The 25577-nt window shown below is 30.9% G+C and overlaps 10 protein-coding genes across 10 annotated transcripts; 5 read left to right on the top strand and 5 right to left on the bottom strand. All coding sequences in view use genetic code 12, as the record gives it.

Moving 5' to 3' along the window:
- Positions 1-177: 177 nt before the first annotated feature.
- Positions 178-753, top strand: SLP2 (Slp2p; the record flags this gene model as incomplete). Its single annotated transcript, XM_002547623.1, has 1 exon — positions 178-753. One exon carries the CDS (start codon positions 178-180, stop codon positions 751-753), a length of 576 nt encoding a protein of 191 aa, XP_002547669.1.
- Positions 754-989: 236 nt separating this feature from the next.
- On the top strand, positions 990-1859 carry CTRG_01975 (uncharacterized protein; the record flags this gene model as incomplete). The annotated part of the gene is made up of 1 exon (XM_002547622.1): positions 990-1859. The coding sequence occupies one exon, from the start codon at positions 990-992 to the stop codon at positions 1857-1859; it is 870 nt and encodes a 289-aa protein (XP_002547668.1).
- Positions 1860-2612: 753 nt separating this feature from the next.
- On the bottom strand, positions 2613-3491 carry CTRG_01974 (uncharacterized protein; the record flags this gene model as incomplete). Its single annotated transcript, XM_002547621.1, has 1 exon — positions 2613-3491. The coding sequence occupies one exon, from the start codon at positions 3489-3491 to the stop codon at positions 2613-2615; it is 879 nt and encodes a 292-aa protein (XP_002547667.1).
- Positions 3492-4061: 570 nt separating this feature from the next.
- CTRG_01973 (uncharacterized protein) lies at positions 4062-5591 on the top strand (the record flags this gene model as incomplete). Its single annotated transcript, XM_002547620.1, has 1 exon — positions 4062-5591. One exon carries the CDS (start codon positions 4062-4064, stop codon positions 5589-5591), a length of 1530 nt encoding a protein of 509 aa, XP_002547666.1.
- Positions 5592-5812: 221 nt separating this feature from the next.
- Positions 5813-6421, bottom strand: CTRG_01972 (uncharacterized protein; the record flags this gene model as incomplete). Its single annotated transcript, XM_002547619.1, has 1 exon — positions 5813-6421. One exon carries the CDS (start codon positions 6419-6421, stop codon positions 5813-5815), a length of 609 nt encoding a protein of 202 aa, XP_002547665.1.
- Positions 6422-6728: 307 nt separating this feature from the next.
- On the bottom strand, positions 6729-7265 carry CTRG_01971 (YidH family protein; the record flags this gene model as incomplete). Its single annotated transcript, XM_002547618.1, has 1 exon — positions 6729-7265. The coding sequence occupies one exon, from the start codon at positions 7263-7265 to the stop codon at positions 6729-6731; it is 537 nt and encodes a 178-aa protein (XP_002547664.1).
- A 291-nt stretch (positions 7266-7556) lies between these two features.
- On the bottom strand, positions 7557-9944 carry CDC47 (DNA replication licensing factor MCM7; the record flags this gene model as incomplete). Its single annotated transcript, XM_002547617.1, has 1 exon — positions 7557-9944. The coding sequence occupies one exon, from the start codon at positions 9942-9944 to the stop codon at positions 7557-7559; it is 2388 nt and encodes a 795-aa protein (XP_002547663.1).
- Positions 9945-10422: 478 nt separating this feature from the next.
- STB3 (Stb3p) lies at positions 10423-12060 on the bottom strand (the record flags this gene model as incomplete). Its single annotated transcript, XM_002547616.1, has 1 exon — positions 10423-12060. The coding sequence occupies one exon, from the start codon at positions 12058-12060 to the stop codon at positions 10423-10425; it is 1638 nt and encodes a 545-aa protein (XP_002547662.1).
- A 2992-nt stretch (positions 12061-15052) lies between these two features.
- On the top strand, positions 15053-15475 carry CTRG_01968 (uncharacterized protein; the record flags this gene model as incomplete). The annotated part of the gene is made up of 1 exon (XM_002547615.1): positions 15053-15475. The coding sequence occupies one exon, from the start codon at positions 15053-15055 to the stop codon at positions 15473-15475; it is 423 nt and encodes a 140-aa protein (XP_002547661.1).
- Positions 15476-21074: 5599 nt separating this feature from the next.
- Positions 21075-23279, top strand: CTRG_01967 (uncharacterized protein; the record flags this gene model as incomplete). The annotated part of the gene is made up of 1 exon (XM_002547614.1): positions 21075-23279. One exon carries the CDS (start codon positions 21075-21077, stop codon positions 23277-23279), a length of 2205 nt encoding a protein of 734 aa, XP_002547660.1.
- Positions 23280-25577: the final 2298 nt, after the last annotated feature.

Genomic DNA, 25577 nt, shown 5'->3' with positions numbered 1-25577 from the left:
TCACGGTATGAATTTTCAATTTCTCGCCTTCTGGTTGTCCCACGAAATGGAAAGAGAGAACCGAGAAAAAAAAACAGAAGAAAAAAAAAAAAAACTCACGGAAAATCCAAAAAAAAAGTAAAACCACCAATTCCCATTCACTATCGTACTAATTTGCCAACATCAATCCTATAAACAATGATAACTAGTTCAAGAAACTGTATTAGACAACTTGCAACAAGACAAGTTAGATATTTAACTACTTCATCTACACCAAAACCAATTCCACAATTTTTCCAAGGTATTTCATCTACACCAACCAATACTATTTTAAATTTTGTTCCACAACAACAACAATGGGTTATTGAAAGAATGGGTAAATATAATCGTACAGTTAAAGAAGGTCCACATTTAATTATTCCAATTTTTGAAAAAATTAGATCAGTTCATTCAATTAAAGAATCGGTTTTAGAAATTCAACCACATAATTGTATAACTATAGATCAAAAGGATTTAATTATTGATGGTGTTGCATTTATTAAAATTCTTGATACTTTTAAAGCTACTTATAATATCGATGATGTTGATTTTGCCATTAATGAATTATGTCAAACTAGAATGAGAACAGAAATTGGTAATTTGAAATTTGATGATGTTGTTAAGAATAGAAATGAATTGAATGAAAAAATTAAAGATTTTATAAATAGTGCTAGTTTGGAAAATTGGGGTGTGGAATGTATAAGATATGAAATTAAAGACATTTCAAAGATTTAATGTTACCATTATGAATTAAACAGATATATTCATGTATATAGAAATAAGAATAATCAATGATTCATTACTGAATAGAAGTATAAATACATATTATTAACACTCACCCATAGCATTTTTTTTAGTTCTCCATATAACGCGTCTTCAACCATGAGTTGCAGAATTTTTTTTTTTTTTTTTCATCTTAAGACCAACATTTTAAAAATTCGACCTTTTATTAATACCATAAACAACCCATAATGGATAAGGAAAGCAAAGTGATCATATTACCCGAGTCTAATATTCCTTTCAAGATTATAAAACTCCCAATATCTACAAACCTTGACACATTTAAATCTTATTTATTACAAGAATCTACACTTTATGAACTTAATATAATTGATGGATCAACTGATGAAAATATTGCTAAATTGAAATCAGGAGCAGCAGTGAAATCATTTATTTTTGAACCAGGTTATGTATTACAATCACCTAATGTTGTTATTTCAAATAAATTCAATTTTACATATTTACTCATTTCCTTAATTAAACAACAACAAAAGAAATTTGATGATAGATTTATTGCATTAGAAGATTTTAAAGATATATTAAATGTTGATTGGATTTATCATCTTCCTAATGAATTAATAACTAATTCATTAAATATAATTTGTGAAACAGTATGTCAAAATAGTGAAGAATTTTACAAGTTTAATAATGATAAATGTTTAAATTGGATTCATGATAAAATATTACAATTGAAATCATTTATTATTGAAAATAATACAAGTATTTTACATAAAATTAAAACTGAATTATCTCCAAATATGGAAGAAATCCCCAATGATAAATTACATGAATTAACTTTGGTTTATGCGTTAGATTATATAACTTCATCATATTGTAATGTTAAATTAGAATTGATTGAAAAATTTGATTATAAATTAGATGATTTAAATAATTATCTTCAAAAATTGAAAGAACTGGAAAAGAATATTGAAGTAATGGAAGCAAATATAAATTCACTTAAAACTTCAAATAAAACTCAACAAGCTAAAAAGAAATCAACTACGAAAAAAGTAGTGAAACGTGGTGCTATAGATAGTTTCTTTAAAAAAGCTACTAAATAGATTATTAAATTAGATATATATATATATATATATATAACAGAACATGATTGATGCTGTAAATTCATACTGATTTGACTAAGACAAGAGGACATCAATAGCAACACTAGACATGTTCAATTTTTCTTGATTGCAAATTCTACAATAACAAATTTTGATAAAGACAAACATAATAAAAATAAAACATATATTCTAATACTTATATAAAAACAGAACTCGATTGCTAGAATAATCGTAATAAACGTTAGTAATACAGATTAGAAGTCAAACGCGATAAACGCAAGTTCCTAGATTAAAGTTAGTAGTCATAAAATTAAATCTTATACATACCTCATCAGATTAGAAGTCAAAACGCGATAATAGCAAGTTCCTAGATTAAAGTTAGTAAAAATAATATCTACTCAAAATTTCATTCAGATTGGAAGACCAAAAGTCATAACAACTTCACGATAACTAAAGGTTAGTAGTAACAATCGATAATTGTTAGGTAGACAAGGTTATGAGACCGTCCGTGTTACTACGATCCCTATAAACTGTCTACCTTTACTATATCGATTGTAGTTAAATAAAAAAAACAGAAGAAGAAGAAAAAAAAAAAAAAAAAACATGAAATTTGATTTCTCGGTTTACGTATTTCCGTACCCTTTTATAGGTTATTTTTTTTTTGCTGTTGTTGTCTCCTCATGTTCAGAGTCAGGTGATCAATCAATTGGTAGCACTAGATTATTGTATTTATTTGACCTATACTTTCTAAGTCTATTGGAAATCCATTGTGTTAACTAATGTACCTATTTCGGTGATTCTAACCTTAACTTCATCTCCATGTTTCAAATATTTTGGTGGATTCATTCCAAGACAAACTCCACTAGGAGTACCGGTCATAATAACTGTACCTTGTTCTAAAGTTGTTTCTTGTGAAAGAAAAGCTATAATTTTTGCTACATTAAATAACAAATCCCCAGTTGATGTATCTTGACGTAATTCTCCATTAATCTTAGTTGTTAAATGAAGAACTGATGGGTCAGGAATAAGACTAGTTGAAACCAATTGTGGTCCTAATGGTGCATATTTATCAAATGATTTAGAAAAACACCATTGTGGTGCACCACCAGCATAATCAGGATGCATTTGCCAAGTACGTGCTGAAACATCATTACCAACAACATACCCAGCAACATGATCTAATGCTTTATCTTCGGAGATGTTTTTCCCAGTTTTACCAATAACAACACATAATTCTCCTTCAAAATCACATTGATCTTTTTGAGCAATTCTTGGAATTGGAATAGGTTCATTGAAATCAGCAACTGCTGTTCGAGGTTTATAGAACAATGGAGGATATGGAGGTTTTGGAATTCCACTTTCTTCAATATGTTTGGAATAATTTAATCCAATACATTTGACAATTGGAACATCTGATTGTGCCAATGGTCCAAGTAATTTCTTGACATCTAAAATATCATCAGTGACAACAGAATTCTGAAATATATTATCTCCTTTGATAACTCTAGCTTGGATCTTTTCACCTTCTAAAAACATTCTTCCAATATCGTAATCATTCCCTTTCAAGATTGGCTCACCTCGGTAGATTTTTCCATCTTGAGCAACAAATCTTATTAATCTCTTCCAACTCATGCTTACTTGATGTTAAAGTTTGTATATATTGATTTGATAAACCAAAATGAGTAATTTGTATTCCAACAATTAGTGTTGAATAAAGTGAAAAAAAGAAAAGATATAAAGGTGGGGAGAAATTAAAAATCCGTCCATTCTCCATCCGAGAACGAGGACAAAAAAAAAAATAATTACTGAGGTGCTTAATTAGAGTATAACCTTGGATACGAAATTGTCCCCAATATGACAAGAGTAATCAATGTTCTATTTTTACCGAAACATTTACAATCTTTGTATTATATACCACGTGATTGATGAGCTCATAATGCATCCAATATGTAGTTTATGGCAAATCTGGTGCCGTAGCAGAATAAAAAGCCTCTATTTTTAACTTTTTCCTTGTAAGTTTAGTTCTCTATTTGTCTCTCTCCGTCATAGGAGGCAATGCAAAGATTCCCTCAGATTCTTGCTACTACTGCTACTAATACTACCACATTTAATTTTCTCGTTTTCTTTGATACTGATTTAAAATCTCCCTTGATACCAATCTTTTTCTTTTCCTGATACTTTGTCAAACCTGTCAAGTGCACAATGTTAATTTCAGTAACCACACTTCTTATTTCTTTCCTATTACCATTGATATATGGTTTAGATTCAGATCCTACAATATTAGATTCCAAAGTGGGTGTTGTTTGTAGTAGAGTTACACAACACAAGGGCAAAGGATATATAAAAGTCAATGGCCAAAAATTGCCCCAGGATGTTAAAATACCTACATTTATTTTCCACTACATAGACCTTTTAAATTTTACCAATGTCCCAAGAGTAGAGAGTTATTATAACCAATACCCAAACAAGTTGCCTGAAGATTTGTTTTCTGAAGATAAATTTAACATCATACCTTCCAAAGAATCTGAATTTGATACAGCCAAAGTATACAATGGATACATTGACTCTTCCAGAGATGCCGAGTTTATTGTCCCTCAATCAGGTATCTATTGTGTTTATATTGGTAAAGTTGAGGATGCCAAAGTTTCAATTCCTGTTGATTTCAAAAATTCATACGGTAATTTGGATTATCCATCATATATGGTTTATTCTCAAATGAAATGGGTTATTATATTTGCTATTGCATTATTTGCATACTTGTTCAATTACATCTTACAATTCAAAGTTGGTGAAGATTTTAAAAATTTGGATTCAATTTCTGTTATTTCAAAAGCCATTATCTTTTGGGTATTAATTCCTTATATCATGGTGTATATTTATCAATGGGCTTTATTCTTTTTGAAGAATAATTTCATCAGTTCAAGTCAAAATTCAATGCTAGTAGGTTGGGCAACATTTTTCTCAGAGTTTATAACTCAGACATATAGTATCTACACTTCAGGTTTATTATTATTGTTTTCTATGGGTTACGGGGTCATTTATTATCACAATGGTAATTCTCACAACTATAGAATGTTTCCTCAAAAAACTTTCTCCAAAGTTATTGCTTTCTTTGTTGTTTATGTGTTGATTATGTATGTTTTCTTATTACTGGCCAGTCACCGTTCAGACCAGTATCCATATTTATCAGGATTTGGTAATTTATCATTATTTGACGAGAAATCATCCACTTGGACTAGTGTTTTTGGATCATTGGCAGGATTATTTTCAATGATTACGTTTGGTTTAACAATGTACAACTATTTCCAAACCAAGAAAACTATTGCCAAGTTCCCACCATCAGCTAATGACAGCGATTCAACTGAAAGAGTTGGCTCTGCATTCAGAAAGTCGATAATCATCTTTTTGGTATTGCCAATCATTGTATTTTTCATTGGTGGTTTAATTGGAGCTATTAGTAGTGTCAAAAAATTAGTTAAAGATATTCCTCAACAACCAAGTGATCGATTTGAAGATTATCAATCGGTAATTATCTTTTTTTCTTTAGAGAATACATTTGCTGGTGTTATGGAACCTATGTTGATTTCATCATGGGTTTATTTCTTCACTGCTGTTATAGCCATTTTCTTCATTTGGATTAAAGACAACAATGGATTGATTATTGATCGTAATGTTGATGATCCAATTGAATATGCCAATGTTTCACAATTTGATGTCAGTGATTCCGAATAAATGTAATTATGACATCAGTTTCCCTCTTTTCGTTCCATCTTTGTTATATTAATAATTTTTTTGTTTTAAACAATATTGAAAATACAGATTCAAATCTATTTCCGTTAGTATCGTATATTTTTTTCTTTTTGTATTTAAGTACTTATATCTATACAGTGGTCTATTTAGTTACTAATTAAGAACTAAAAATGTATTATAGACTCATTATATCAAGTCAATATTTATCTCCTCTTCTTGTTAGATTTTTTAAAACCACGATTGAAACGACGATTATGTCTGTTTTTATTTGGTAAAGTTTTATCTACTAAACCAATTTCTCTAGCTAAAGCAGTACCCAATTCAACACCAAATTTTTCAACTCTTTTTAAATCTTTTCTAGCATCATTAGCAGCTTGTTCATCACCGAATTTTTCAGCTCTTTTAATTTTTTTCTCTAATAAAGATATAGCTAATTCTTTTCTTTCTTCAGCTGAAAGTTGTTTTGGTTCTTCTTTTGGTTGTGGTTGAATTACAGTCAATGTTGATTCTTCTGCACCTTCATTAGAATTTGATTTTTCACCTTCTTCTTCTTCTTCTTGTTGTTGTCCTGTTTCACCTTCTTCAGTTATTGGTTTTGATTCTTCTGATTGTTGTTCTTGTTGTTGTTCTGATTCTGGAGCAGCAGCAGCAGCAGCAGCAGCAGCAGTAGTAGCAGCAACAGGTGTATTTTGATCTTGAAATTCTTGTAAACGTTGAACTAATTCAACTTTTTTACCATCTGTAGATAATCCATTTTCTTTTAATAACAGTTTCAATTCAACAACTGTTTTTGTAGATAATTCACTTGACATTGTTTAAATAATGAACTAATTTGTTTCCACTAATTGAACCTTTCTGTTGTCTTTTTTTTATTTATTTATTTTTTTGGCTGGATTTTTCAACGTTGTTTTTTTTTTTCCCTTCTTCTTCTTCTCTGGGTTGTCTGTCTGTCTGTATGGAAATCTAAGTGCTGGTAGAGCCAAAAAAGAGAGAAATGAAATTGTATGCTGCTACGTGTGCGACTCAAAAAGGGAGTTTGCTAATGCTACAAAATCATATAACCAAATGCATATAATTAACAAACCCTTATATATTTATATATAACTCTATTCATTATAATCATTGAATACTAATTTTTATATTTAATATCATTAATAATATCAACATACTTAAATTAAACATGATTAAAATGATAATAGTTAATCTAGTAGCAGGATAATTATCAATCATCAATGAATTTTGTACTTGAAAATATCTAAAAGTACCAAATGATAAAGTTAATATACTTAATATAATACAAATTAAACCAATTGGTTTAGTTAATTTTTCAATAATCAAAAGTTCATTATTAATTTGATAATTTGGAGTTTTAATTTCAATTCTATAAAATTGTAAAAAACCAATTCCAAATGTTAAAAATGTTAATGATGTACGTATCCAAGCTAATAATGTTCTTTCATTTGCCATATGATCTCTTGCTACACTTGATTTATTTTTTAAAATTATTTGTAAATTTAAATATTTTGAAATATGGCAAGTTGTAGATTTTATTGATTCAGATTGTTTTCCTTGTTGTTGTTCAGGTAGTTCTGGTTGTGGTTGATCCAGTGGTTTTTCATTGGTGATTTCTCTAGAAAGTTCCATTTTAGGTTCCATGATTAATAATTGTGAACAATATATAATATTAAATGATGATCTAATCTACCAAAGTCTGATATTGATAAATCTTGAAATGTTTGACCTTTTTTTTTTCTTTTTTTGATTTGCTCTTCTTCCTCGATAATCTTAATTTTCATTATAATCAAACTCGCACAAGAATGTGTTGCTAAAATTATCAATAATAATAATAATAAAAATCTAATAATACATTTACTTATTGATCCTGAGGAGTTGTCTCCACGAATCCAAAATCTAATCTACACATACAACAATTTCTAAATACTCTTCTTAATCCATCATTGTTTCATCGTCATCGTCACCGGTGTTGGTAAACATCAATGTTTCACCATTATCAATTTTTTGCCAGATACCAACACCATCATATTCAATAATACAATCATCAAATTGTTGGATGGTGAATCCTTTAGCAATAACTCTATCTCTCAACTCACTCATTGGTAATGTTTTACTAAATCTAGTACCATCACCAATAGCAATGTTTCTGATAATTTGATAAATCTTTGAAGTACTACTTTCATCTTCTCTGAAACCATTATCTTCAACATACAAGGATGACTTACTGACTTGGATTAATCTCAAAGCTTCATCAACATCTTCAAAAGTAACATTGTTATCAAATCTTAATCTGGCAGAAGCTTGGGCCAATCTTAATATACCCAATAAGGTTCTTGGAGTAATATGACTGAATTTCTTTACTGACCCTTCATTTCTATGGGCTTCTTTTCTCATATTAATATAAGATTGAACAACATAATCACCAACTTCTTTAGGAACAACAGGTCTGAAAGTTCTGGCTCTGGAGATATATTCTCTAATAGTATTAGAATCGATTGGTGTGAAATCCATATCTGGTTGTTTGTTATGCATATGAACATAAGCAACATGTTGAGCTAATCTTTCATCATTTTCTCGACTTGGTTGATCCAAAATCAAAAACATAATATCGAAACGGGATAATAATGCTGCTGGTAAATTGATATTTTCATGTGGGGATAATTTTGGATTGTATCTACCATACAAAGGATTTGCTGCTGCTAAAATAGAAGTTCTAGCATTTAAAGTAGTAGTAATACCAGCTTTGGAAATAGAAATGGTTTGTTGTTCCATAACTTCATGAATGGCAGTTCTATCAGTTTCATCCATTTTATCAAATTCATCAATACAACAGATACCATTATCAGCCAACACCAAAGCACCACCTTCCAAAACCATTTCATCGGTAATTGGATCCCTCATAACTGCAGCAGTCAAACCAACACCAGAAGAACCTCTACCAGTAGTATAAACGGATCTTGGTGCAATTTTACCAATGGCTTTTAATAATTGAGATTTGGCAACCCCCGGATCACCCATTAGACAAACATTAATATCACCTCTAATTTTCAAACCATCACCAACTTCTTTAGTGACACCACCACATAACAATAACAACAAGATTTTCTTGACATCCAAGTGACCATAAATTTCTGGTGCAATAGATTTGGCAAGTTTATTGTAAACATCACCATTCATCAACAATTCATCGATTTTCTCTTGAGCCTGACTAGACAAAGTCATCAAGTCATATTGCTTCTTGTGTTGTTTAACATGTTGAGCTTCCAAATAAGTTTCGGTTAATAAACCAGCTCTTAAAGCTCTGAAACCGGTATATGGACTTGGCATAAAAATACCAGATATATCAACAGTATCACCAGGATTCATTGATCTGACCAAATCCCCATTGACATGAACTGACAAACTACGAGGAATATGACCAACTGGTACTTGACTTGATAATTCTTGAATTTTAACTTCTTGAAATGCAGAAAATTTGGAGGCACGAGTTGACATGAATAATTGTCCTTTGTTGTTATCATTAACACAACTTGGTGAACTACATTCTGTTAATGGGGTGAATACTTTTGAGTTGACTTCTTGGAAAATTTCATAACCACATTTATCACAAGTATAAGCAATGACTAAAGCACTTGGTTTAACATCTGAAACTCTAGTGACAATACCTCTGACAGTAATATAATGTCCAACATATTTACCTTTAGTTTGTCGAACTGATAATGATTTAGAATTACTTAAAGGAGCAAAATATAAACAATATCTTCTTGTAAGTTTTGCTGGAAACAAATTTGGATCGGCTGGGTTTTCAACATCACCACCATCTTCTGGTTGAGTGAAACCTTCTCTTAATTGATTAAATTCTTCATTTGATTCTTGTTGTAATCTAGTATTTCTCAATCTTCTTTGGTGTAAGATAACATCTAAAACATCATCACGGTAACTAACTTCTTCAGTTGGTTCAGGCATGATATCATCAATAACCTCGCTAAATAATTCAACAAAATGACGAGTATTGGAAATAATTGTTGGTAACAAAGTACGTGCTTGATTAAACGCAGTTGAACTTTCTGGATCATAATTAAGCAAAAAACTTTTTAAGTCATCCAATTCAATATAAACAGTAGATTTTTGTCTATTAGCGACTTGTTGTAAAACATTCATATATTTACCAGAATGGACTTGTTCAATTTCTTCATCAATATCAATTGTTGTATCTTTAAATCCAGTCAAGAAATCCTTAACTATATTCTTGACCTCACCATAATTGACATTTAATTGAACAGCTGGAAGAACAGCTGCTGTAGTCGTTGTAGCTGACATTGGTATATTATAGTTGATTCCTAACTGTGGTTCAAGTATTGACCAAACTAAAAAAAAAAAGTAAAGAAAATCAAAGTGATGGCTGGTTAAACATTTTTTTTTTTTCGTTCCGTTGTTGAGTCGCAAAAGAAAAAAAAATTCTACTGCGAATAAATTTTCTACAAAATCAACCACGCGTCGATTTCCTAATTGAGGTAAATTAATTTTCTATTTTTATTATGAACCAACCCTATCCCATAAATAAATGTAAATACTTTAAAATTAATACAGAAATACAACAAATAAAAATAAAAATAAAATAAAACAAAAAATAGATCAAAAATAAATCAAAAACAAAACAAAAGTAAAACTTATACAATTTACATACCAAACAAACATTAACAATAATTACCATATTGGAAAAGAAGAAAAGATAAACCACACCTCCCATAAATCATAAATATAAATCAAACAAAAATAATAATAAATAACTTAATTCTTATACAGACATTAGATCAACTAATGCAAAAGCAGCGGATTTCTCTTCTTCATTAACCCCACTGGAATCAATATCATCTCTTAAAGCAGCTGGGATACTGCCTTTTCTCTTTCGAAGAGATTCAGGTCCAATTGCTGCCCAATCTTCATCATCTGTTTCATCAGAACTTGATTTGACATTTGACAATGTAGATCTCACATGAGATTCATTGAATGATGATTTTCTTCTTTGGTGGTCTTCATAAGTAGTCGAAGTAGCTGGTGATGAACTGAATGATATTGCCGGTGGTGGGGAATTTATCAGAACACTGGAATTTTTAGCAGAAGACACAATGTAATTATCTAAATTTTCTAACGAATTCAACCTTGAACGATTAAACATATGTTGTCTATATGGTTTAGTGATTGAATTTGGTGCCGAGGAGGATGATCTTCTTCTTCTTGTAGTTCCATCTTGAGGTGGAGGACTAGTTTTAAGTGGCACTCTTCTAGCAAATTTGATAGGTGGAGGTGGAGTTCCAGAGCTCATGGAATGTCTTTGGCTCAAACTTGGACGACGACGGTGTTGACTGCCATTGCTATTTCTATGAGATTGTGGAACCAGTTGAGAAAGAAGCAATTGTTCGTCTTGTTGTTTTTCATCAAAAGAAAATAAACCATCTTCAGATGATTCTGTATCAGATAATGCGTAATCATCTTCCTCTTCTTCGTCATCATCATCTGAATCACCCTCAGAAGCCAAAACATTATCAATCTTTTCATTTGGTAACTTAAGATTATGTAAGGACTTGGCATGATTAGTAATGGATTCTCTTCTTGAACTTGACATAGTAGGAGCTTTCTTCTTTTTTGACCATCCTAATTTGATATTCAGTTGATTACGCAAATCATTCACATTGATTAACTTTTCATTTGCGTGACCATTATTTAAGGAGTTAGAACCAGCACCATTAGAATTTCCATTGACATTGTTGTGATGGTAGTTGTTGGTGTTGTTGTTGTTACCATTGGCGGTATTACCACTTCCTGCAGCTTCAGTACCTTCAGTAACAATAAAATCAGAATCAATTTTACGGACCGCCCATTGTCCCCAACCTATTTTTTCAAACACCACGTTGTTGACAGAATCGGGTTGATCCATTGCAGCCATGATTAATCTTCTTTGTTTAGACAAAGATAACAAATCAAACGAAGGTACTTCAATAGCCAACTGAGCAGTAATGTGACGTATTGGTAATGGACCTTTTCTAATCAATAAATTGGCCAAACGAGTGGATGTTATCTTGGAGGCAACCTGTATACCTTCTGGGGAAGAAGTGGACAACTGAGTTTTTTTGGGGGTTGAACTTTGCACTTGTTGTTGTTGTTGTTGTTGTATATGAGGTGGAATTGGAGAAGCATGATGGAGGTGATGTTGCTGTTGAGGTGTTGCTGGATGTTGTTGTTGTTGTTGTAGCATTATATATTGTTGTTGAGGTTGTTGTTGTTGTAACGAATAAATATTGTTATTATTTTGTTCGAGGTGAATGTGATTGTGGTGCTCTAAAGGTATTTGTTGTTGTGGGGAAGTAACTGGCGGTGGTGGAGGCGATGGATCATTCATCAAACTAGCAAGTGATAGTGGAGATCTTGAAGTCATTATGATAGTGTAAATGAAAATTAACAAGTTGTGTAAAGAATACTAAAAAAAAAAAATTCCACGGAATAGGGGGAGGAGGAGTAATAATGAAAAATTGGATAAAGTTGGTTGTGAGTCCTGAAATTTTATTGTTTTTTTTTTATTTGTTTGTTTGTTTGATTGCCTCTTACTTTCTTTTATTAAACTTTTTAACAATTTATCGTTCTCGCTTTGTATTTCTTTTCCTTAATCAAACTGCGGCAAAACCAAGAGGGAAACTTTGAATGGGTACGTCTATCGTTTGTGTGGGTGTGTGTATGTGTTAATTAGCGTGTTATAATTCTCTTTTGGGCGGATAATGAAAAATATGAAAAAATTGAAATTCTCTTCTTTTTTTTTTTTTTTTTTTCAACCAAAAGGGATAAATAAATTTATTTTTATTTTAATTTAAAGTCAAACAAGTGGAAAGAAAATAAATATATGATAGCGGGTAAAAAAATGTCACTCTGATAACTGGTTGTAAATTGAAACCTAATATAAATTAGCAGAATGTAATATGATAGTAATATTCGGCAATGATTGAATGAATAGACAAATTAAAAAAAAAAAACAACGAGTTTAAGTAATGGATTATAAATGGTTCTTGTGGTGGTGCTCCTGTTGTTGTTGTTGTTATTTTTCAAACTTAGCGTTGCTTATCTTAGTGCTAATTAAAAATATTAGTGGGGAGAAAAAAATGACACAATTTTTTTTTTCTTCTGGCTTCTTGTGTAGTGCGTGTGCGTGTGCGTGTGCGTGTGCGTGTGGTAAATTTACTCTCGATTATGTAATCCCGGAAATAAACTGAAAAATGAAAAAAATTAATGACACTGCCAATGTTTTGTTTTATTATAATTTCTTCGCTTTGCTTTGCTTTCTTTTGCTTAACTTAGCCTTGCTTTTTTTCTGGTGGGGTGTTGGCTGAAATTGTTGGGTTAAGCAAACAGTAAGAACAAAAGACAAAAAAAAAGAAGAAAAACGTGACTTGTAACTAAAACAAAAGTAAGTTATCTGATGACTCTTATATCCCACTAAAAAATATAACTGGTTGTATTTCTCTTTAATTAGAATACGAAAAATTTCACTTCGGGTTTCAAGGGTCGAAACTTTCTTTTTCTTTTTTTGGTTGCTTCTATTAATATTCTTCACCGTTCTTGGAGGGAATGATTAAATTTCAAGGGGGTCGTGCAACCAATGATAAGTTTGTGTCACACTCTCTTTCTAATTCACAAATGGAGGAAGGGAGGTGACTTTGGTTTGGATATCAAAAACTTTTCCTAATATAGGCAAAAAAATGACCAATAAGAAAAAGAAATGTATGGATAATCAAATGTAATGTGAATTATAGGTTTGTTTCAAATTTCACTCAGATAATAATGAAGACAAATAAACGATTCTTTATTCTTTGATATCGTTTTGTATGGGTGAAACTGGATTGCGAAAAAAAAAATATCAAAGGAAATATCGGTAGTATAAACAATATGATGGGAAGATGTAATGGAGGAAATTAAGAAGGAAGGAATTGAATGAATTAAATACCTAATTGTCTCAATGTCTGATCGTACTAAAAAAATTGCAGAGAAAGTACTACGATATAAGAAAGGAAAGAATAAATAAAAATAAAACAACTAAAACAAAATTCCAATTAAAAGGAAATCAAACATTATAAGAAGAATGCAAAAAGAAAAAAACGAGCTATTCGATGAAGGTGAAATTGAATTATATTTATAGTTATAATTTCAAAAAGCTAAAAGAACATTTTACCTTTCTAATAAGTTTATACTATTAAAGTGACACAAAGAAAAACTCAAAATACTATAACACAAATGAAACCCCCACCCACACATTTACTAACAACTACGCCCCTTGTTAACTAAGAAGAACAATTATAGTATATTTCGAGAACAATTTGGATTTTCATGTGCCAGCGGGTATATCAATTCTGCATGCATGTTGTAAAGTTATCTGCCGCTATTTCTCTCTTAAGAACTATGGTGCGAATTGAAATTGTTGATAAGACAATATTCGTGATCACAATTAACAACCCTCCAATCTACATACTGATTTTAGTTAAGCTTTTCCTGTTTTGTCGTTCTTTCCGTTACATGTCTTACGGGTGGTAGACAATTGATGGGCGAAATTTGTGAATATTTGGCATTGTTCCATCGGGAGACGTGATATGATTTTTGCTTTAATGTTTAATGTGTACATTTTTCTTTTTCTTTTTTTTGCAATCTGTTTCAAAGTAATACTATCAAGATAATAAAGTATTTAGGTATATAAGATGATACAACTTAACACTAAAGAAATTCTGGAACCTCTTAAATGCCCCCTCCCTTTTATTTTAGGTCATACGTTATTTTCCAGATGTCACCATCCCCTTGTGGAGAAGTAAGAATAATAAATGATCTTTTAGGGGGTAACGTAAATTCCTGTTAGCCCTGTTTCTCTTTGTCTCTCCTTTGATACATAAAATTTCATTAATTAAAATTAAATTGGACTTTGTATTTTGTGTAAAATGGATGTTATTTTGGTTTTAGTTTATACATTGAAATTACATCCATTTAAACAATAGTCGCCGAAAATGTTTAGGTAAGAATGTTAAATTTTTGCCGATATAATAATATAAGCAGTATAACTGTAAATATAACATTCCCTCCCTTAGTCACATTATATTATCTCGTTGTTAGTTGCTTCGATAAGAAACTATTACTTTCCCATTATATATATAACTAGATAAAGTTTTTCATTTATTCACCCTCTTCTACATTACATTTTGTGGCTATTGGGAAAAATAAAAGTATCGAATAAGTATTACTAGATAATCAAAAACTACACCCTACATTAGACTAATTTTTTTTTTTTCCTTACTTCTTTCAAGCACATAATTACACACAGAACGAAAAAAAAAAAAAATTAAAACAAAAAAAAAATAAAACGAGTAAGAAAATTCAGGAACTGCATATGTCTCAACATGTCTCCACAATTATCATCAACTACAATTGAAACAATAAAGTCATCATCAGAGTTATATAACAATGTCAAGTTCAACAAATTAATAGTATTCAGTAACAACAACTCAAACAATTGTTTGTCAGCTTCTTCCTCATCCTCATCCTCATCATTCGAATCATCGCAACCCTCATCATCTAGAGAAGATTTTCAATTAATTGGTTCATTAAATTTATCCACATGTCAACCACTTTCTGAAGAATTCTGTTCAAATATACAAACCGAACTTAAAAATTCTTTACTAAAAGAAACGACTGAAGAAGAATTGAAAATGCAAAAAGAAAAAATCAGTAACAAGGTTGTATATTTTCACGATAATGAAGACCACAAAATGATTGGCCATTTCATTAATAAATTCATTATAGTTTACATAGATGTGTTGTAATGACAATCAAATTGTTCATTTTTTTTTTTTATTGTTGGCTACTATTAACTCATGGTGCAGTTAATTCCTTCGCTTTTTCATTCTCTAATTTGGTTATTTCCTATGTTGATTTGATAATATATCTTCAGTAAAAAATACTTGATACTACTAAAAATAATAAAACATTATTATCTTCAAGCAATAATTCAATTACTCCACATTTTCTATCAAATTGGCATATTTCATACCAATCAATTCTTATTACGAAAGGGTCATTCAATTCAATAATACTATCATGACCCTTTATTATAAAAGATAGAAGCAATTAACCACAAACCATAATGATCGTATTACAGAAACATATTTCAACTTGACCATCAATACTCCTCCATCTCCCCCATCTCATGTAATTTAAAATTATACTATTACAGTTATCTTCCCCTCTAAAAGAAAAGAAAAACAAAAAAAAAAAAATTATCGAAGCCCTGGTTCATATACATGGGAAATACCGGGCTACCCCCAAAAGCAGTAACTGATTTGAAGAAGTTCCACAAAAACTAATCATGTCATTTTTCAAACGTACTACAATAAAAGTATAAAAATAAAGTATAGCCAATTTCGCCAATAAACGTGATATTGTGGTCTGAGTATACATATGATTGTAAATAATGTAGTTGAAGAATTGTTCTAGAATCATTAAGCTTTTTAATAACACACACACACACACAAAGACTAGTTATATATACCCTTTCATGCAATTGTAACATTCCTGATAGTTTTGGTCTATTACAGGGGTGTATGATGATGGGTGGGAACAATTATTTTTGTGTATTTGCAGTCTTTGTAAATCCCTTCATATAGGGGGTCAGAAACAAGGGCGGGAAAGAAAAGATGAAAAAGTATAGATTGTATTATACAGTATTTTCTATGCTGATCCTAAATTGAGGTGAATGCATACATATGAAACTTTCATAAAACAATACCGTATAACTATGAAGCAAAATGGAAGGAGAAAGAGAGAGAGGGAAAGGGTATGTAATTTAAAGAGATGTGATAAATTGGTTTGAATACTAAGGTTTAAATACAATATTCATAACCATAAATAATAGCAATGATTGTTTAAATTGACTCCGGTTGAAAGAATTACCCAATCCTTAATCTTTCAATTCTCTTTTAACTTTGGCAATGAAAATAAACTAAGGTATAATTGAAAAATTCAAACAATGTCATACTCATCCCTTACAAGTTTATTTTGTTTCCTTCGTTCAATAATTCTTAACTATCCCCGCTAAAGTGAAAGAAAAATAAAACATTCTATGGTATAACAGGGGGATCTTGAAAACTCCACTATGACATGTACAATGGCAGCACGACCAAGGTATGGTAGCGTCAATAGTTTTTTGTATTTCATCATAATGAAACAATACTTACTTATATACCATAGATTGCTTGTTTTTTTTTTCTTGACTCTGATGAACCATGTTAGAATAGGAGTAGTGTGGAGTTGCTGTTGCAATTATTATTATCTTTATTTAATCTACATTGAATAGAGTGACAATAATGTTAACACAATGGTGCTTGAAATATACAAATTATGTTAATTGCATTTCCACGGACTAAGATCGAATGTGATTGGTTCCTCTATAAATAGTTAAAACATCATGGTAAGGGATACTTACTATAAGAATCTTCGCTTTACCAGAATCATTTGTCCACCTCTTTTGTTTTTTGTTGTTTTTCCCAACATTGTGTCATAAATAACTCCGATTGTATAATTCTTATCATCTATTATTGTGTTATTTCTCAAAATTCCTTCTTGTGTGTAAATATTACTTACCATTTCAGGAAATAGATAAGATACCGATTTAACCCAGGATATAATCAGTCAATAACCTTAATAATTGAAAAATTTCATATTATCATCAAAATGGTTAAATATTTTTACTGATAATAATTTGATTTCACAAGGAAATTTAACTTGGCAGGGTTGAAATAATAGATAATAGATTTCTCTCATTTTTTTTTTTTTTTTTTTTTGATCAGTACACGTAAATACAAGACAACCATTTGTCGGGTCTAGATCCAGTATTGAACGCGTATCTGTACTTCTATTAAAACAGTCAATACCTTCAACAGATGTGTATGCTGTTCAATCACTGTTAAGGAGAACATACCTACTTGTGTGTTCATAAAAGTCAATCAAATTTATTATTGGTGTAAAATTTTCTGCCAAATAATTACAAAAATGAACTGAAATTATATTAAAGTCGCTTCTAATTTTGTAGCCATCGATGATCATCAAGTCATCGAAAAACAATTGAAGATGTTGAAAATGATGGGTACAATTTACTTTTATTTTGTCTAATTCATTAGGTACATTATGATCAGTTAATATCACTATCATCACCAAGTTTTTATTCCGTCAAGATTACTAAATTTAGTACATCTTCTTTTACTCATAATCTTAACTTTCAGGATCTATTAGCGGATTAGCAATCTGATTGCTCATCGCACGTATATGTCCAATTGAGTGGGTGTGAGTGGGTGTCACTGTTGTATTGATGGAGCAGGCCACGGACAATGAAAAGTATTAACATGGTAAAGTTATAAATAATAATATAAATATAGCAAAGGAGGAGAAAAGCAAAGTCAATAATAAGATGTGTGTGTATAAATATATTATTTTCAGGAATTATGGAATTATGTACAAACTAAAAATAAAATAGTGAGTCGTGTACTGTTGCCTCATTTCAATTTGTGTAACTGAAAAAAAAAATCGATCCTCGTAAAAAAATGAAAAAGTTTGAATTTCTCGAGGCTCACAAAATTGCAAAACAGGAATTAAGGGGTAATCCATAAGTGGGTACAATACTAATCAATGAATTAGCAAATTGAGAAACAAGATACTCAAATAACCAAAAGATTGCCTGTGTTAAACTAAATGAATTAAAATTTAGAAAAAAACTTATTTGTTATGTGGATTATACAATTGCTCATTGTATGTGTGTATATCTTAGAACCATTTGGAGATTTGAAAATTTTATTTTATTTTATATTATATTATATTATTTTATTTTAATTCATTTTAATCCATTTTAATTCAATTTATTGTTTACCTTCTTCTCATTAAATACATTTATTCCAAAAATCAACACACATCATCAAACTCCAAAATTAAAGTACTTCTTGAATTGTACATACACCAAATCTATATTGCGAAGTATCGTTTTCTGATTCGATAATATTTATCAAAGGTTCAATTCAAGGATCCTTGAATCACTTCAAAGATAAAACAATGAAAAATAAAAATAAAAAAATAAAAAATAGAAAAAGAAGAAAAGAAGAAATTAAAAGATTCTGGATGAAACTATTGTTATTTTTAGTAGTTTACTAATATTAGCCTCGCTTGTATGTACTATCAAACTGTCTCACTACTATGTCTAAGCTTTTGGTGGTGGTTTCTCATTTTCTTTTTTCACATTTGTCTGACTTGTTGTATCATGTTCTTTAATTCCCGTAATTTGATATCACTTCTAAACAGTGCTCAAGAAGTGATTTCTTACAATTCATTACATATCCCAACTCTGCATCAAATATATAAAATTAGAATAAACATTAGGAACTCTATTATTAGGAATTTTTGTACGTATATGCTTTTGTTTTTATTGTTTGAATATTACTTAAGTATTCATTGCGCATAGTCACGCCCCCAGCATTATAACCATCACCTTAGTCCCGCAATTTCTTTAACATACACACTTTGTTTCATCCTTATTAGTTTCTTTTTATGATTGTTCAGCAAAATCAACATATTGGATTTTGCGTTTGAGTGGGCGCATATAAACCACCAGCACATCACCAACAACGCACATACTCACGTTTTTGACTACATTTGTCATGGTTTGATATTACATAACATGTTTTACTATTTAACAGCTACTAATTCAACTAGTAGATTATCTCTCCTTTCTTTTTAACTTGGTCAACCTCCTAAATTTTGAAAAAGACATGAAGATCAAAGATCTCATGTCATTATTTAATCTATTGAATGATCTTAAATTACCCACCTTCTCTCTCACACTCCGCTCCCCCTTTGTTACAAAACGATCTTATTATAGAAACAATTTGCCATGATATGATATAACATGTAGCATTACTTAAAATTAGAGAAACAAGAAGTTGACTAAATGAGAAAAATTTAATCAACCCAACATCTAGTATATCACAAAATAGCACTAAATATTAAAAATAAAATCCCGACTCAGTAATAAATAACATCAATTATCGTGTCTCAACCGCCTGGTAATGAAATTTTGAATAATATGGAATAATTTTAAGAAAAAGTAATAGTAAAGATTTGTGGATATCTCAAAAGTGAAATTCAGTGACCTAGTAAGTAATATAGTGTACTTTTACATTCATATATCAAATGTTAACATTAATTCAAATTGACTCTACACAGTTCAATTGTTAATGATAACTAGAGACGCATTTTATTAGAAAAATCCAAGATAGGAAGTTTAATGAATGAATACGAAAGAACTATTGAAACAAATTATATTTGCTCATGTATTTGTATATTATCCCCGCCACAAGAAAACGTATTCATGGGGTTGAATACTCTTTTGTTTTTCAAATAATCCCTCCGAGATTTAGTCAAATCATTGAAAAAAATATTGAATATTCCAGAATCAAAAAAAAAACCTGTCTTTGTTCTGTAAAATCATAAATGAACGATTCTTATAGTAGACTCAAGAAGATGAAATCAAACTTGGATGATATTTGGTTAAAAGAAAATTGAATTGTAGTACAAATGGCTTCACAAACATACATTGTACATAATGCCGTGGAAGGGATAATTTTAAAAGTTAAAAAGGAGGAGGAAGAAGAAAAAGAAGAAAAAAAAAAAAAACAAACAAACTTTAAATTGCCGCAAAATCTTCAAACAATAAATCATCAATTCCTCCTCTAAAAAACAAGCACTATGAAAAATGTAATACGAATGGTACAACAAAAATGGAAGAAGGAAGAAAGAAAAAACAAACTAGAAAGTATCTTTAAGTTAGTACTTAAAAGGCTGATTTCTTTAATTATATTGTCTTTGTATCTTGTGCTCATCTAGTTTCATTGTTTTATTATTATTATTATTATTAATATTATTATTAATATTATTATTTTTGATTGTTACTTTCATCACTTTTTTTTTTCTTTCTTTCTTTCTCTCAAATTTTGCATTAATTGATGAAATTCATGAATCTATAATGGCCAAAATAAAAATAGAAATGACCAAAAATGATTGATGAAATTTAGGTGGTTATACAGTAAGAATAATAATGTAAATAAATTCTATCATTTGAGAAATTGCCAAGGGATGAAATGGAATTGGATATTCTTCTAAATATATTTATTGTTTAGCAAACATTATTCCTTTTATTGGTAAGTAAAGATGAAATTGATCAATCCACAAAATAATCCGACGATACTAAATATAACCAGTTTGTAAAAAAAAAAAAAATACTCTATAAATACTTGAGGATTCCATCATCTACAATCATAAACTTTTTTGGTCCTATAATCAAACTTTATAGTCACTTCCATTCCCAATTGCTAATAAGTTAAAATGATGTTAATGAAATCACGAGTTGCTATCGTGTGTTATATCTTCTTGTTATCATTTGTGATGTCTAGTTTGCTAGAATCACTTCCAAATTTACCATTCATTAATGAAAATCAACTTGATAAAAGAGACGACCCCGACCCCGACCCTGTTTCCAATTGTAAAAAGGATAAAAATGGTAATCCTGTTTCAGGTAATTGTCCTCAATGTTTTGATAATAAAAATAACCCAAAATTTGATAAATGCTGCTTTGATGATAAAAACAAAGTTACCGCATGTTGTGATTGGACATCTAAAGGTCAACCAGTACCTTGTCCACCACCAAGTACATCAGAAGAAACCTCCGCTGAAGAAACGTCGTCAGAAGAGACATCAAGTGAAGAGACCTCCGCCGAAGAAACCTCCGCTGAAGAGACATCAAGTGAAGAAACTACATCAGAAGAAACATCCGCCGAAGAGACATCAAGTGAAGAAACATCATCAGAAGAAACTTCCGCCGAAGAAACATCAAGTGAAGAAACCTCCGCTGAAGAAACATCAAGTGAAGAAACCTCCGCTGAAGAAACATCAAGCGAAGAAACATCATCAGAAGAAACCTCCGCTGAAGAAACATCAAGCGAAGAAACATCAAGCGAAGAAACATCAAGTGAAGAAACCTCCGCCGAAGAAACATCAAGTGAAGAAACTACATCAGCTGAAGAAACCTCCGCTGAAGAAACCTCCGCTGAAGAAACATCAAGTGAAGAAACATCATCAGAAGAAACCTCCGCTGAAGAAACCTCCGCCGAAGAGACATCAAGTGAAGAGACATCAAGTGAAGAAACATCATCAGAAGAAACCTCCGCTGAAGAAACCTCCGCTGAAGAAACCTCCGCTGAAGAAACATCAAGTGAAGAGACATCAAGTGAAGAAACCTCCGCTGAAGAAACATCAAGCGAAGAAACATCAAGCGAAGAAACATCAGCTGAAGAAACCTCCGCTGAAGAAACATCAAGCGAAGAAACATCAGCTGAAGAAACTACATCAGAAGAAACCTCCGCTGAAGAAACCTCCGCTGAAGAAACATCAAGTGAAGAGACATCAAGTGAAGAAACCTCCGCTGAAGAAACATCAAGCGAAGAAACATCAAGCGAAGAAACATCAAGCGAAGAAACATCAAGCGAAGAAACTTCCGCCGAAGAAACATCAAGTGAAGAGACATCAAGTGAAGAAACCTCCGCTGAAGAAACATCAAGTGAAGAAACATCAAGTGAAGAAACTTCAGCCGAAGAAACTTCAGCCGAAGAAACTTCATCAGAGGAAACATCATCAGAAGAGATCCCACCGACATCTACCGGCAAGGAAACTGAGACATCTGAAATTACAGAAACAGAAACAGAAACTGAGACTGTTACCTGTGTTGAATGTTCTAAAACCTCAACTGAAACCAAAACAAAAACATCAACAGAAACTTCGAAGCATACTGTTGAGTCTACTGAAGTTAAATACCACACTGTCACTAAGGAGACTACTGTTTATGTTACTACTTGTCCAAACGGAGTTGTTACCACTGAAACAGCTATTTGCATTATTGTAACCAACGAATTTACTACAAAGACAAAGACAGAGGTTATACAAACTACTGTTGTCAACGAACAAACTATTACCACGACTTGCCCAATTGAAGAGTTATATACCAAACATTACACAAAGACTGTTTACACTACTCAAACCATCGGAGAAACTGTTGTTGAAACATGTGCTGTTATTGTTACTACCAATGAGCAACAAGTTGTTGTTACCAAGACGATCCCAGTTCCAGCCACCGAAGTTGCCAAATATACCACCACCATCGAAACTACGTTGACACAACCAAGAACCATTACATCCGAAGTCATCGTGTACTGTACTACCAACGAACAGGGTTACACAATTACCAAGACAATTACAGGCGAAGAAGCTACTACTAATGAAATTGTTTCTACTAAATTGACTACACATGGTAAACCAGGAACCACTACACAAACCACAGTCGCCGGAGAAAGCACCCCAGGAACAGTTGGTAAACCTCCTACTACATTGACAACGCCAACTATCGAGGGTCAACAATCATCACCAACTCCTGCTGTTGTGTCACCATCTATACTTGAAGCTATTGCTGGTCCAGCAAGACTTGGAGTTCATCTTGAAATCACCATTGGTTTGATTTGTGCTTTCATAATGCTATAAATCAATCTTCTATAGTATTGTTTTCTTTCGTTTTGAACATTGACTATTATTTTGTGATGCCGTTGAATAAGTTTGATTTTCTACGTATTGTTGTTATTTTCGGTGAAAAGCACTCGATTATGCTTTTCGATATGTTGTCAATATTCTATTCTTTCATTTGAGTTTTCTGTTTTAGCTAGTTCGGTTTCATGTTATCTCGATTTCTGATAATTGGCCAGGATGTTCCTTTTAATTTTTTTACCTTTCTTCGTGGGAATATTTTGTTTTTTATTTTTCGGTTATAAACTTGTGGTCATAGATTATACAGGTATATTATTTTGTTTAGTTTGGATTAATTTTACACTCATTACTCCAAAGCGCATAAAATTTGTAGACAATACTCAATCAGTTTCATAATAGTTAAGAATTGTATATTTCACAATTGCGATGGCTTTACCAATTTGCAGCATATTACATTTAATTTTCGTTTGCTTTGGTGATCCCTTATTGTTGATACAAGATGCCCATTCGACCTATTTCCGTGGTGCGGAAATATAAGCAAACGGAAAAAGAAAGAAAGAAAGAAAAATAGAAAAAAAAGGAGATGAATAAATGTAGCCACTTTGTTGAACCAAAAAGCGTGTGACTGTAATACAGAAACTTTTTGTTGTCTGCTTTACGAGAAATCGGATAAATCCGAAAAATAAAATAAAATAAAATAGAATAAAAAAGAAAAATCCAAATTTGATTTTATTCTATTTCGAATCAAGATTTAAGAACCGAAACAGATGAGATAGAAGCGAGAGCTCTATGATTTAATAAGAAACATATCCATTTCAAGATGCCAATCAGTATCATATAACTTAAACTAAACATTTGGCTTCGTTTCTCTGGCAGAATCAATAATTTATATAAATGTTTAAGGAAGGCTGCCAATATTTGATGAGTTAGTACACCAGTCGGGAGATTTAGGTTCAGCCAATAGAATTGAGATGTGTGATTATTTCCATCCCTTCTTTAAAAGACATCGTATAAGGATGAGTCTAATGTAAAAACTTTGAATGGATTGAAAGATATCCTGTAAAATAATTTGCCATGGCAAATTTAATTATTAAGGAAGGAATCTCTTGCATTGCATTATGTAGGATCAGATACAGTTGTAAGATATGGTAACATTCAAACAATTGTATATTCGTCATCAATGTTCCAAAATATAAAGTAGTCTATTATCTAGAAATGGATTTCACGTATATCGGTTAGAAATCTAATACTTTTTTGTATTTCGATATTAGTATTGTTTGTTTCAAGTCAATTCTTGTATTTTGGTGGTACTTTTACTCAGACTTTCTCAATTTTGCAACACATTGTTTATATTTTTTAAGAAACAATTTCGAATAAGTTTCGCCCTGCCCAGCTTTCACTGAATTGAATTTGTATACTATTTGTTCCATGAAAAAAACCCCACTTATTTATTGTGTAATCCATTAGAGAGTAGGTTGTATGTATGTGTGTGTGTGCGTGTAGAAGTACAGTTTTCATGGGTTTGATAATTATGTATAAACTAAAAATAGTAATGAAAAGAAAGTCGTGTACTGTTATCTCATTTCAATTTGTGTAACCGAGAAAACGCTCCTCGTAAAAAAAAAAAAATCCTTTTTTTCAAATCCCTTGATGTTCACAAAATTACAAAACAAGAATTCAGGGTTGTTCAATGAAAATGGGTATAATTGCTAATTAATGAGCTAGCAAATTCTAAACAAATCATCCACAACCGAATTTAATAATAATAGCTAATATAGCTACAACTTGAATCAGTATCCAAAGGAAATTGTCAGCAATATACATTATACAATTAATAAAAACAAAATTCATATGCTCATTGTATAAGGTGGCTGAAAACTTATCAGAGGATTTGAGGATTTCAATTTTATTTTTATATTTCATTGTTTTTACTTTCTCCCTCTTCATCATCAGATGCATTAATCCCACATCAACAACATCATCAAAAATTAAACCACTTCTGAAATTGTACATCTACGAATTTTTTAATAACCAAGCCTCATATTAAAATTAGATAATATTTAATAATCGCTGATTTTAAGGGTCGTGGTATTATCACAAAAAGAAGTAGAATATAATATAAAATAACATACAATAAAATAAAATAGAAAAATGGAACAAAAAACGTTTTTAATGATCTATTGTTATTTTTAGGAGGTTACTAATATTAGTCTCGCTTGTATGTACTATCAAGCTGTCTGACTATGTGGACTAAAATTTTATAGGGGTTCTCTCTTTAGTCTTAGCACTTGCCTTATT

The sequence above is a fragment of the Candida tropicalis genome (assembly GCF_000006335.3).
Source record: "Candida tropicalis MYA-3404 genomic scaffold supercont3.2, whole genome shotgun sequence".
In the NCBI taxonomy this organism is placed as follows: Eukaryota; Fungi; Ascomycota; class Pichiomycetes; order Serinales; family Debaryomycetaceae; genus Candida; species Candida tropicalis.
This window is presented reverse-complemented; position numbering and strand designations above follow the sequence as displayed.